At 31.9% G+C, this 14,263-nt stretch overlaps 1 protein-coding gene across 3 annotated transcripts in view; it reads right to left on the bottom strand.

The window, feature by feature from the left end:
* Window positions 1-14,263, bottom strand: part of LOC114326442 (U1 small nuclear ribonucleoprotein 70 kDa) — a 58,135-nt gene that overhangs the window by 34,802 nt on the left and 9,070 nt on the right. Inside the window, exons 2-4 of one of the 3 annotated variants that reach the window (XM_028274850.2) lie at window positions 14,078-14,204; window positions 8,262-8,322; window positions 115-284 (exon numbers count right to left, since the gene is read on the bottom strand). In XM_028274850.2, the coding sequence (XP_028130651.1) occupies window positions 115-269 (155 nt within the window). In that variant the 5' untranslated portion in view covers window positions 270-284; window positions 8,262-8,322; window positions 14,078-14,204. Of the gene's footprint in view, window positions 1-114; window positions 332-8,261; window positions 8,323-14,077; window positions 14,205-14,263 lie in introns of all 3 variants that reach the window. The other 2 variants (XM_028274841.2, XM_028274816.2) reach the window with 2 other exon arrangements.

A 14,263-nucleotide genomic window follows, 5' to 3' on the forward strand; every position in this document is an offset into this window, starting at 1 on the left:
ACGAATAGTTACTTTTTCAACATCACTACAAGGTGGAATGGAACTAGAGAGAGAGAGAGAGAGAGAGAGAGAGAGAGTTTTTGTAATGGTTAAGAAATTAAACAAATCTATTACCTGCTGGATCGATCGTCGTTCCTATCTCTTCCGCTGTATCTATCCCTTTCTGACCTATCATCTCTCCTATCTTTATCTCTCGAGTCTCTGCTTCCTCTGGGACTGGAGCGTTTATCGTCCCTATCTCGGTCTCTATACTTGGACGACGATCTCATTTCAGCATCAGAGTCCTGGAGGAAAAAGACTCTCTTACCTATTGCTGGATTTACCAAATCATCTAGCAAACAGGATAACAATGAATTTTTATATAATGAAGTGGAATCGTTGAAAGAACACTTAGGTAAGCAAAAACGGTCGTTTTTATACAGAATTTTTTAGTCTAGGCGCCAGAGGGGTCACCGTGTCCTTTTCAATTATAATGGACAAACTCAACGGTTTCTTATGTATTTTTGGCTGCTGATTACGAATTTCGAGGGTGGATTTCGATCCGAGTGGTCGAAAAATTGTTATAAACAATTTAATTGTTTATAAATTGTTTATAAGGCTCTGGCTCATAAACTAAAAGAGATAAAAAAGAATGTTTCAAATAAAATTTGTTCGTTAATAAAAAACGAAGAAAAAAACGTTTACTAAACTTAAATCCAACAATTATAACTCACGATATTATAAAATAAGTGCACAATGCAAATTGCAAAATAAGTATTTTTCGAGGCTTTATTGATCGTAACTTGGCTTCTACGCATGCAAATGGGCCTTAAAAGGTCTCATTTTAAAGCTTTATTAATAGGCTTCCAAACAAAGTCTGTTAAATTACTTTATCTTCATCTGTTTTAAAGTTATACCCGTTTGAAGTTATAATTTTCTTAAAAAAATTGTATATTAATTTGTTTATAAGGGTTTCAAGTAAATTTGAGCTGTAAAAATTTATACTTTAATTAACAATAATGATAGAAGAACTCAAAAGGAATAATTTGAGTATAAGAAAATGTTCGTAAGTTTATTTTTGGTCAAGATATCGATATTTTAATGGCGCGCTATGAGGCGCAACATCAAGTATTTTTCGACTCTTTATCGATCGTAACTCGGCTTCTACGCATGCAAATGAGCCAATATGTGATAACCATATAAAAATGGATTGAGTTATTTTGCAGCATCATCACTGCATATAAAACGAGCATTTATGTTGTGGCGGTATACACACAATTGACGTGCCTTGATGATGCTGCAAAATAACTAGATCTACTTTATATGGATACTATCCACTATCCATTGGATAACTTTATGATATATAGCCTTATAGATATAACTTTATATCTATATCGTATAGATAATTAGACTCTAAAGCCCCAGAAAGTTTTAGTTTTACTGCCTACAAGAACAGACTTAGTACTTACCACCATGTAACTGTAAAAATTGCTCTAAGAACTTATGCAGATGTAAAAAAGCTGAGATTCCTTGTATATCTCGATTCAGATGCATAAAACAAAAAGTTGTAAAAATAGTACATATTAATAAATAATATCAACTTACTTTTTAGTTCTATTTCTGAAATATTAGTTTTTAATGTTTTTTTCTCTCATTTAGTACAAAAAATAGAAGACAAAGTAAATAGAATGAAAGGTGATACGAGGTACAGTATGATGATTTGATTATAAGAATTATATGATAAAATTTTATTAGGATCTTCAAAAATGAAAAATGAAGATAACGTATATATACATAGAAATTATAATTTGCATCGAGAAGTTAGCGCGTGAACCTTTACGCGGTGAGCCGATCTTGCGCCTCAGAGCGCACTATTAGAATATCGATATCTTGGCGAAAAATAAACTTACAAACATTTTCGGAAGCTCAAAATTTTCCTTTGGGTTCTTCTATCATTATTGCTAATTAAAGTATAAATGTTTATAGCTTAAATTTGCTTGAAACCCTTATAAACAATTTAATGTACAATTTTTTAAGAACATTATTATTTCAAATGGGTATAACTTTAAAACAAATGAAGATCAAGTAATATAACAAACACTGTTTGGAAGCCTATTAATAAAGCTTTAAAATGAGATCTTCTAAGGCTCATTTGAATGCGTAGAAGGCGAGTTACGATCAATAAAGCTTGGAAAAATACTTTTGCAATTCGCAATTTGCATTGTGCACTAATTTTATAATATCTTGAGTTCTAATTGTTTGATTTAAGTTTAGTGAACGTTTTTTTCTTCGTTTTTTATTAACAAACAAATTTTATTTGAAACATTCTTTTTTATCTCTTTTAGTTTATGAGCCAGAGCCTTATAAACAATTAAATTGTTTATAACAATTTTTTGACCACTCTGATCGAAATCCACCCTCAAAATTCGTAATCAGCAGCCAAAAATCCATAAGAAACCGTTGAGTTTGTCCATCAGAATTGAAAAGGACACGGTGACCTCTATTTGGCGCCTAGACTATTTGTAAAACGCCGTCAAAGAATTAATTATTTAATATTTTAATTATATCGCTTTAGTATTTAATCTACTACGACGATTCACAATAATAATAACTCAATTACTTGTTTATGAACAACTATCTATGTTAGAGATACCCAATAAGTTGTTAAACTTATGGAAATGACTTTGGACAGTTTCGAAGCCATGGTGAGAATATATGGAGATATGACAGAGGCGTTTGATATTGAAAATGGAGATAGGCAAAGTGATGCCTTTGACGTACGTTTGAACGAAAAATCCTCAGACACATATACAGTATGTCCCTGTAAGTTGTATCCATATAGAAAACTTTTTTATTATTCATTTTACGAAAATAAGTTATTCCTTATAAAAAGCTCTGCATGGTCCAAAACCTAAGATTTAACCATCAAATATCAATTTTTTTGAATATTATACGAAGTATGTCAAAAACTTTGAATTTCACTCAAGAGTAGAGTAGCTTTATTTTTCGTAATATTGGAAATTGCTATTATGAAAAGTGGTTTGGAATTAAAAACTATATTCTAATATGCAATTATATCCTTCTAATTGAAAAAAAATTTTTTTTGAGAAATTATGGATAACTATCATTATTTTTTCAGTTATTTCAATTCTGATAACTCTTTTATTATTAATTTTATGAAAAAAAGTGATTCTTAATAAAAATCATATCAAATTTTATCAATTTTATACGAGGTATGTCAAAAAAGATAAATTTAGATCAAAAGTAAAATACCTTTATAGTTCAGAATATTTCAATTAGAAGGATGTAATTACATACTGAAACATAGTTTTTAATTCTAAATAACTTTTCATAATAACAATTTTCGATATTGTGAAAAATACACGTATTTTACTCTTAAGCGAAATTCATATTTTTTGACATATCTCGTATAAAATTGATAAAATTTGACAAAAGATGGTTGTATTTTAGATTTTAGACCATGCAGAACTTTTTATTAAGAATCACTTTTTTTCTTAAAATTAATAATAAAAAAGTTATCTGAATTAAAATAACTGAAAATAATGTTAGTTTTCCATAATTTTTCAAAAAAAAATTTTTTAATTAGAAGGTTGTAATTGCATACTAGAATACAGTTTTTAATTCCAAACAACTTTTCATAATAGCAATTTTCAATATTGTGAAAAATAAAGCTACTTTACTCTTGAGTGAAATTCAAACTTTTTGACATACCTCGTATAATATTCAAAAAATTTGATATTTGATAGTTAAATCTTAGGTTTTGGACCATGCAGAGCTTTTTATAAAGAATAACTTTTTTTCGTAAAATTAATAATAAAAAAGTTTTCCATATGGATACAACTTACAGGGACATACTGTATAAGGGGGTGAAAGAAAATGACGTATGGCGTAGAAGATATAATTTTGAACTATACGCAGCATACAATGAACCCGACGTCATAACATCCATAAAGATCGGACGTCTGCGCTGGATGGGCCATGTTGAACGGATGTTGGAGACTAAAACATCAAAACATATAATGAGGCAAACACCAGTAGGGAGAAGGTCAAAGGGAGGCCCCAAACTTAGATACATGGAACAAGGTCTGAAAATACTTAAGATTACCCACTGGAAGAACAAAGCAAGGAACAGAACATAATGGCGAAAAATCCTAGAACAGCCAGGACCCAAAAAGGGTTTTCGAGCTACTGATGATGATGATGAAAGTTATGACTCATCAACAACACTTTTTAATCTAACTTTGGACGCTGTTGTTATAAAATTGGTTATAAACGGCTGTATTAATACAATATCTATGCAAATATGCGCATATGCGGAAGACCACAGATGAGATGGGTTGATGATATTAAAAGAGTAGCCGGAACGAATTGGAAATATGTTGCTCAGGATAGAGACCGATGGAAGGAGTTGGGAGAGGCCTATGTCCAAACGTGGACGATAGAAGGCTAAGAAGAAGAAGAAGAAGCGGATGATGTTGCTATAATAAACCGCAATAAAAGGGTATTAAGCCAAAAAGCTATAGAGATGATCCGGGAAGCTGAGATGAGAATCTAAAGGTAGACAACCATACCTATGAATATGCCTCCACTTTTCCCTACTTAGACTCAATAATAAATGGCAACACAAGTCAATAAATACAAGCACTGATTCGCAGCGGTAATAAGCGCTTTTAGGCATACAAACAAAGCGGGTTCTGGCCAAATGACGATAGATAATTATTATGAAATTTACTACTCTGGTGAAGAAGGTCCGCAACACAGAAATGGTGTGGCATTTATTTTAGAACAAAATGTCGCAATATCAGTAAAAAATATCGTGCTATACTCAGATAGATTAATAATGTTACAAATAAAAACAAATCGTACAGACTTAAACATCATTCAGGTATATGTGCACCTACACAACAATATGACGATGAAGTTGTCGAAAGCTTTTATTCAGATCTATACTATTTATTATCACTCAATCACTCCCAGGAAGCCAAGATATAAACATTGTAATGGGGGATTTCAATGCCAAGGTTGGAAGAGGTAGTGAAGAAGATGTCGTTGGCAAGTTTGGTTTAGGAACGAGAAACGACCGTGGAGATAGAATGATTAGATTTTGCGTAGAAAAACAATTAGTAATATCCAACACTTTTTTTGACTTGCCTAAGCGACGACTTTACACCTGGAAATCTCCTATGGACACTTGTGGAAGAATAGTAAGAAATCAAATTGATTATATCTGTATATCAAAAAGATATAGAAATTGGGAAATAAAAATTCAGAAAAACAATTATGGGAGTCATGCAAAGAAACATTGGAAAAAGTCCAAGAAGACCATCTAATGGAAAATCAGCGTAGGAATAAGCAACAGTGGATGACAGAAGAGATATTGAATTTAATGGATGCAAGAAGAAAATATAAGAATGCTAATCTGACAGAATACAAAGAGCTAAACAGTATGATTCGAAGAAAAATAAGATCAGCTAAATCAGAGTAGCATAAACAACAATGTAAAGAAATTGAGAACTACGAGCGTATCTATGACGCATTCAATATGCACAAAAAACTGAAAGAAGTTGCAGGACTGAATAAAAAATGTAATCTTCCACTAATCGAAGATAAAAACGGAAAAATTATAATCGATATCGAAGGTCAACTAATACGATGGACAGAATATATAAAGGAATTATTCGATGATGAAAGAAGCGAACTAGAAACTCTAGATGACATGGGCGAGTGCAATATGCTATAAAGAACGCAAAAATGGCAAGGCGATCGGACCAGATGGGATTTACGTAGAAACACTAAAGCTTTTAGGTACCGAGGGCATTAAGATACTTACGAAATTATTCAACTTATCTACGAAAGCGGAAAAATTCCTAAAGATTGGTTTAAATCCTCATTTGTTATACTACCAAGAAAAACACAGAGCCACAAAATGCAGCGACTATCGCACCATCAGCCTAATGAGTCATGTATTAAAAACTTTTCTCAGAATAATTCATCAAAGAACATATAGAAAAATTGAGGAAAGAATCTCGAAATACTCAATTCGGTTTTCGCTGTGGCCTTGGAACGCGTGATGTACTATTCGCAACCCAAGTTTTAATTCAAAGATGCAGAGATGTAAATCATGACGTTTTCATGTGCGCGATTGATTTTGAAAAGGCCTTTGATAAAGTTCGCCATGAAAAAATGCTACATATTCTCAAAACTACCGGTCTAGACGGTAGGGACATTAGAATAATCGCAAATTTGTATTGGGGCCTGGCTGCATGTGTTAGGGTTGGAAATCAGTGCTCTGAAGAAGTAAAAATCAAGCGTGGAGTTCGACAAGGCTGTATATTGTCACCAATGTTGTTTAATCTTTACGCTGAAACAATCTTAAATGAAGTGTTGGAAAGCGCAAAAGAAGGAATACTCATGAATGGTATGCTTATGAACAATATCAGATACGCAGATGACACCTTGTTAGTGACAGGATCAATTGAACATCTTCAAGCGTTATTGAACCGAATGGTGGCATTCTGCGCGATATATGGACTCAAACTCAACGCAAGAAAAACAAAGTTTATGGTTATTAGTAAACAGGCAGCCGTAAATAATAATAACTATAACGTAACAATCGGTAATGACTCAATTGAACGAGTAAGTAATCTTGTATATCTGGGTACTCATATTAATGAAAGCTGGAACCCTAGTACAGAAATAAAAAGTAGAATTGCCAAAGCAAGAACAAGTTTTATGAAATTTAAGAAAATCCTGTGCAGTCATGATTAAAATTTCAAACTTCGCATAAGAATGGTTCGATATATTCCCAGTACTACTTTACGGGGATGAAGTATGGACCCTGACAGAATCGCTTTTAAAAAACCTAGAAGCATTTGAGAGGTGGGTCTACCGCCGTATTCTGAAGATCAGTTCTCGCCTAGATAATCAATATAATATAATAAAATAGACCACCAAACATGAAAATCGATTTAATAAATTTAGCACAATTTTACAATCTAAATCTTTAAAGAAAAGTTTAATTATTTCAAATCTTAGATCAATAATTTAATTATTTCAAATCAAAACCACTACATTACACTTAGGACCTTCATAGCTCGCCTAGAAAATCATTATAATATAATAAAATAGGCCACCAAACATGAAAATCGATTTAATAAATTTAGCACAATTTTACAATCTAAATCTTTAAAAAAAGTTTAATTATTTCAAATCTTGCACAACAAAAACCAGAACAAATTTTGCCGATTTTTTTACGTATAAAAAAACACTTGGGCGGTCTGAGGGATGTTTTAAAGTTATAAACAATTTTTTGGCTATGTTTAAATTTTTAAACTAAACTAAACTGAATTTCAATCAAATTCAGAAAACTGCGTTGAAAAAGACTCGATAAAATGCTTTATTTAAGTTAAATCACGAGGAGTGATTCCTAACATATAACCAATCAAAGTTGACCTGCATTTGCGACGAAGTTATAAACAATAAGATGGTATTATTTGATCCATTATATTTTCTTTTGGATCTCTTTCCCATTAAAAAAATTTCATATACAAAAAGTAACAATTATAAATAAGGGAACATTTGGTGTCTCATATACACAGAACTAATGATTATCAACAAAATTATACGAAGCAACAGGGAAAAACCAATGTTGGTCGGCCTCAAATAAGATAGTATGAGTAAGTTAGAAAGAGGAAGAAAGATTAAAAATAAAATGGAACAAGATCAGACATCTGGGACAAGATAGGGCAGCACAGAAAAGAAAAATCTGGGAAACAACACAATAATAATAATAAAACACTCAATAAAAATCTAATAAATTATAAAATGTATTTGCGTAAATATTGTAAGTGTTTTAATAATTTATTGAATGTAGTTAAACTCTATACCTAACGGTATGCTGAGTTTATTGATTAAAAAAAAAAATAAAAATAAATAGAGTCTCTAGGTATATTAAAAAATTATTTTAGTAATGATTTGTCAAAATTTTAACTGAGACAAATATAGCATGAATGCATAGATTTAAGTACTATTTTTGAAATGCGGTTGTAAAATATTTAGCAAAAACTATCAAAAAAAAAAAAATCACGAATCAAGAGAGCAAAAAAAAGAAACAAAAAATAAATTGAATTTCTAAGTGTCCCTTGTTGCCTTATCAGAAAAATATACTTTTAAAATTAAGGCAGTACAAATCATATTTTACCTGCATGTCTCAAAGCTGACATATATTCTATAACTGTCACCTTCATTAAATTGATACTCACCGAACTGTTGATGTTGTTGACCACTTTTGACTTTTCTTTGTTGAGGCTCAGGTTACAAGTTCTTTATATATATTAACAGAGTGAGTTAATATCAGAAGATTCAACTTCATTTAAGTAGATAAAAAATCGTTTTGTTTTCAAATTGACAAGGGTTGATATTTTTTTGACTTTGTTGTTTGGGTTCCGTTTGGTATATTACAATAGCCAATTATTACCAACTTATTACTTTATTTATCATTTATTGTAAACTTTATGTTTCACCCTGAGGCGAAGGGTGGAAGAAAACAAACAAGATGCTCATAGTAAAAAAATTCAGGGACAGGTACAAGGAAGCAAGGCGAGTCCCAAAAATAAGGTACTGAGAAAAAAGAAGAATGCTTTTTTGGGCCAGTGTGTTGAGGACGTTGAAAGCTTAAACAACAAAATGTAGCTAGGTAGTTCTATATTGCTTTTGTCATTACTCTACTCTACTCATTATTATATCGTCAATAGGGACTTCCGAACTTTGACAGGTGGTAGCAGCAATATTGTTGAAACTACACCTTTTAAGTTGACTGTCGTTTATAATACTTTTCAACGCTTCTCATTTGTTTTGAGCTCCTGTCATATGTTAATATTATACACGGATTATATAACATATTACAGGAGCTCGAAACAAATGAGAAGGGTTGAGAAGTACTATTCCGTTTATCAATTCACCATGGATGGACATAGCATACAACGGCATGTGCAAATGATAAAATTGTTTTATGAAAATAGATGTTCTGTTCAAATAACATAAGAAAATACAACGAAAGCCAAATATATCGACTCCTGCAAAGAATAACGTTGTAACCAGCATATATGATATTCTTAAGAAATGATAAAAAAATATATCAATTTCTTTGATTTGCTTTTCTATATGCATGTCACATTTTTTTCAGTGTAAGTAATTATATATTTGTTGAACTCCTCTTTTAGAATAAGGTCTACTTTTTTTGATTAGAGGATAGGTTTTTGAACTGTGGCAGTTACAGTTATTGATATAAATTTAAAGTTTCATCGAATGATCTTGCAACTGCACTTGTTCTTATTTGTTGCACGATGTTCTTATTTGACGCGCATGTAGTATCTACCTGCACAATTATTGTAACTTAGCAGCCAGTGCGGCGAATAAAATTGTAATAACAGTTACGGTGTAGTTTTTAAAAATATGAGAATTATTTTGGTACACTATGATATGACAGTATTTTTCGACAAAAATTGGATTTGGTTCAACTTTGTATCAATAGTTACTGTTATTGTACAAATAATTCAAATATTTTTTACATTCACGCTATTACTCCATTCCGAATCTTTCTTATAAATGCAGTTACAGCCACACCGACCATACTGGCAGATAGAGCATAAAAAGTTGTACAGGAAGAACACTGTAACTCAAAATCGCCAAAAATGTTAGTTACAACATTATTCTATGCAGGGGTCGATATATCACAGAAACACTATACTCTTAGCCAAGCCGCACACCAAAGAAACATGAAACGAAAAATATGAAACATGAAACGAAAAACATGTTTCATGAAAAGAAAACACTGCTAAATAAATCTCAAAGTCCGCCTACTAATGAAACGAGTGTGATTCATGCTCATGACACATTTTTATTTTCGGAGAGTCTCATAAATGGCCGGATATATATTTGTTTAGCAGTGGTTTATTTCCATGAAACGTAATTTACGTTTCATGTTTCTTTGATGTGCGGCCGGGCTTAGGCAGGCCGCACATCAAAGAAACATGAAACGTAAATTACGTTTCATGGAAATAAACCACTGCTAAACAAATATATGTCCGGCCATTTATGAAACTCTCCGAAAATAAAAATGTGTCATGAGCATGAATCACACTCATTTCATTGGTAGGCGGACTTTGAGATTTGTTTAGCAGTGTTTTCTCTTCATGAAACATGTTTTTCGATTCATGTTTCATGTTTTTCGCTTCATGTTTCTTTGGTGTGCGGCTTGGCTTACGTTGGCAAAAGTAACTCACAATCCAAAGATCATTTTTGTTTATTTATGATACCAATACCTGTTTTACGGTTTACAATATTGTCAATATGACATCACATCAGCAACTCCTTTCTATCTAATCAGCCCTAAACATCCATCCTTGGATATACGCCTCCTCTTCCTTCTTCCATGCCTCTCTATCTTGGGCAATTTGCATCCATTTTGACCCAGTGTGTTTCTTCAGGTCATCTGACCATCGCATCTGTGGCCTTCCCCTTTTTCGTTTGTGGTTCCACGGTCTCCAATGTACAATCATCTTAGTCCATCTTTCATCCTTCTGCCGTAGGGTGTGTCCGGCGAACTTCCATTTAAGCTTTGCTACTTGGGTAGAGACATCTTTCACTTTTGTTTTGTTACGGATCCATTCGTTTCTTTTCCTGTCTGATAGTTTAATGTTCAGCATTTGTCTTTCCATGGCTCTTTCTGTGTTTGCTATTTTTTCCATATTCTCTTTTGTAAACGTCCATGTCTGAGAGTCATATATTAAAACAGGGAGTATACATTGATTGAAGACTCTTGTTTTTAAGTATTGCGGGTATTTTCTGTTCTTTAGAATATAAGACAGTTTTCCGAATGATGCCCAGGCCAATCTTATTCTTCTCTTTATTTCTTCGGTCTGATTTTCTTTATTTAATCTAGTGATTTGTCTTAGATATATATACTCTTTTACTTGTTCTATTCTTGTTTTTGCCACTGTTATTACTAGTTCTTCTTGTTGATTGGTCATGGTATTTGTTTTACTGTAATTCATCTTCAGTCCTATCTTTGTCGATTCTCTATCTAGTTCTTCCATCATTCTTTGTAGTTCTTCACTTCTTTCTGCTATTAATCATCAGCATATCGTAAGTGATTCAGATATTGCCCGTTTATGTTTATACCCAAGCCATCCCAGTGCAGTTGTTTGAACACATCTCTAGCGCTTGGTTGAATAGCTTGGGCGAGATGGTATCTCCTTGTCTTACTCCTCGGTTTATTTTAATAGGCTCCGTTTGTTTCATTAGCTTAATAGTTGTTGTTGCCTTATTATATATTTGTAATTAAGTCGGTATATCTGTAGTCTATTCTGCTGTTTTGTAGGGAATTCTTTACTGCCCAGTGTTCGACACTATCAAATGCTTTTTCGAAGTCAATAAATGCCATGTATAGCGGGATATGATATTCGTTAGATTCTTCGATTAATATCTTCATCGTTAAAAGGTGGTCACTTGTACTGAAGCTCTTTCTAAATCCGGCTTGTTCTCTTGCCTGGTATCCATCTAATTTAGTTGTTAATCTGTTTGTTAATATCTTGGTTAATAGTTTGTACATCACATTTAGTAAAGTTATGGGTCTGTAATTCTTTAGATCCTTTTTATCTCCTTTCTTAAATAGTAACAATGTTACTGCTTCGTTCCAAGTGTTGGGTATTTGTTTTGTCATTAATATTTTATTCATAAGTGTGTACAAAACTTCTCTAGTTGTTTTCCCACCATTTTTTAGCATTTCTACAGTTATCCCGTCTTTTCCTGGCGATTTATTATTCTTCATCTCCTTGAGTGCTCTTTTTATCTCATCCTTACTGATTTCTGGTTGTAAGTCGGAATTAACATTTTTTATTTTTATTTGTAGTTGCTTAGGCAAGCAACTACAAAAAAGTAACTCCTTTATCATTACCAAAAGAATTGCCAATATGTAGTGGAGCTAGTGTAGCAAAAATGATCAATGGTAATTGAGCAAAGAAGATATTGGAATGGAGTTCGAGAATGGGCAAAATAGATAGGGTACGACTTTTATGTTATAAAAATGATCTGAGAAGAGCAAAACCAAATTGAATCCAATGAACTCAGATCACAAGAAAATGACCGATTTTCAGAGAGGATATGTTATTATTTCTAAAAATTCACAATATTATTTCCCACCTATAACTAACTCCCCTATAAATTGTCTTTAATATTTTTAATTTTAAAAAGCATTACAATATTAATATGGCATACACTTTATTTCCACATTTTCTTTTGAAAACGATCATTATTGTAACAGCAAAAGAATGTAATGGTTTTTATATCCATTAGAAATATTAGTGAATACCTGGAACCACACAATAAAATCCAAAAAATATTAACTTCAAATTTTTAATTTAGCAAACAATATATAAATGAATAGAAAGTAGTAAATAGAAAGTGAAAATAGTAAAAAGAGAAGAATTGTATACACGTTATCCGTTTGGTAGCAAAATAAATGTAGATGTTTTAACATTACTGTTTTGGACAATTTTTTTTATTGACTTGAATGATAAAAATTAACATATCTTTTTTATGTACAGAAACGTTAAGACAACTAATTTATCTGGAAAATATCATATAAAACAATTTTTTATGTGTAAAACTTTATTTAAAATTGTATATATAGGGTTTCTGCTTCATAGAATTATTTCTCTTTAAATAGTTCATTGATTATTCACATGGTCATTACACAATGTTCGTCAGTTTGCCATAGTTCTTGGGATAAATGAGAAATAGAAGGAATAGTTTTGTCACTGTGTGTTTAATGTAAGCTTTAAGTTTGAGTTTTACTATTCGCGGTGTGCAAGTACTTAAAAGGGAAACGAGAAACGACCGTGCGCGAGTCGCGGAGAAATATTGCAACTATCTTAAATAATTCATATTGTCAATTGAAATTGTCAAATTGACATATATTTCATACCTTCTGTCATTGAAGCATAAAAATTATATATTTCTCCACAATATTGATATGATATGCAATTATTATAGAAAGGTAAATTTAATTAAATGTATTTTGCTTGCAGTACGGCATTTTAATAACTAATTTTATTTACTACATACAATTGTTTTCGTTTTCATAACATAACCTGAATCTTATTTTTTCTTCTTATTATTTTTTTGGACTATGGCCTTGACAATTATCCAGTAACCAGGACTAATATAATTGGCCAATATAATTAAAAGTGCGAATAAAACTACAGAGCGTAGAAATAGGGGTCGCTTTGCCGAACTTGCACGGTCCCAATAGCCATGAGGAGAATATAATCTGATCTACATCATGTAGAAGTGTAAATTCATGAATTTTGACCAGTTCAGTACGAGACTTTATGGTTACAAACTTAATTGTAAAGCAAATATTCTTTTTGAAAACAAAAAATGAAAAAACGTCACTTATATTTGACAGCCAAATGATACCATGGGATTCCCAAACAACAGTGGCTATAACTTTTATTGCTGACCAAATCATTATTGCTTTCATTGACAAAAAAGCAGACCTGTCTTGAAGAGACGAAAGCCTAGACTAGGTTTCATAACGCTCTTAATTATATAGAAATCTTCATGTGTCCATTGTCGCCATTGTTCGGATTGTCCTTTAATTTTGGAAGTGAAGTGGTGCATTCAGATTTCATCAATGATTATGAAAGGACACATAGAAGTCCCTAGGATTAGGTTATAACATCATAGGACACACAAATAATTACATTTTACTAAGCAAACACAAGTAGTTTATTGGAACTCTTCGCCTAAGATCTATGGATTTATGATAAAAAAATCAGAAATAACAGTGCAACCCAGATAGATCACATTACGAATGATAAAAAACTCATCATCTCAACTTTCCTCTACATTTTGTCATTTACTGCTTCGTTTAAGGATTTTAAATAAGTTATTACACACAAAAATGTTGTTGTATAATGGAAAAAAATGCAATTGCCAATTTTTGGTTATAATTCAATATAAAAATTATTCAAAAGAATTTTTTCAGTTATCTAAATACAAATTATATGTTTACCTCGCTGCAGCTCATCTGGACTTCGTCATAGTTGGTGTCATCGGTTTGCTGGGCACTTGTGGGCTTCCTGAAGTTTCTGGCGCTGCCACCGTAGGGATCCTGTCAATAATTGTGGGTGATGATCGAACTATTTTTTGGCAAATAATTAATTAGTATAAAATAAAAGCGGATTGAAAGATATACTCT

This window comes from Diabrotica virgifera, chromosome 3 (assembly GCF_917563875.1).
Source record: "Diabrotica virgifera virgifera chromosome 3, PGI_DIABVI_V3a".
Taxonomy (NCBI): domain Eukaryota; kingdom Metazoa; phylum Arthropoda; class Insecta; order Coleoptera; family Chrysomelidae; genus Diabrotica; species Diabrotica virgifera.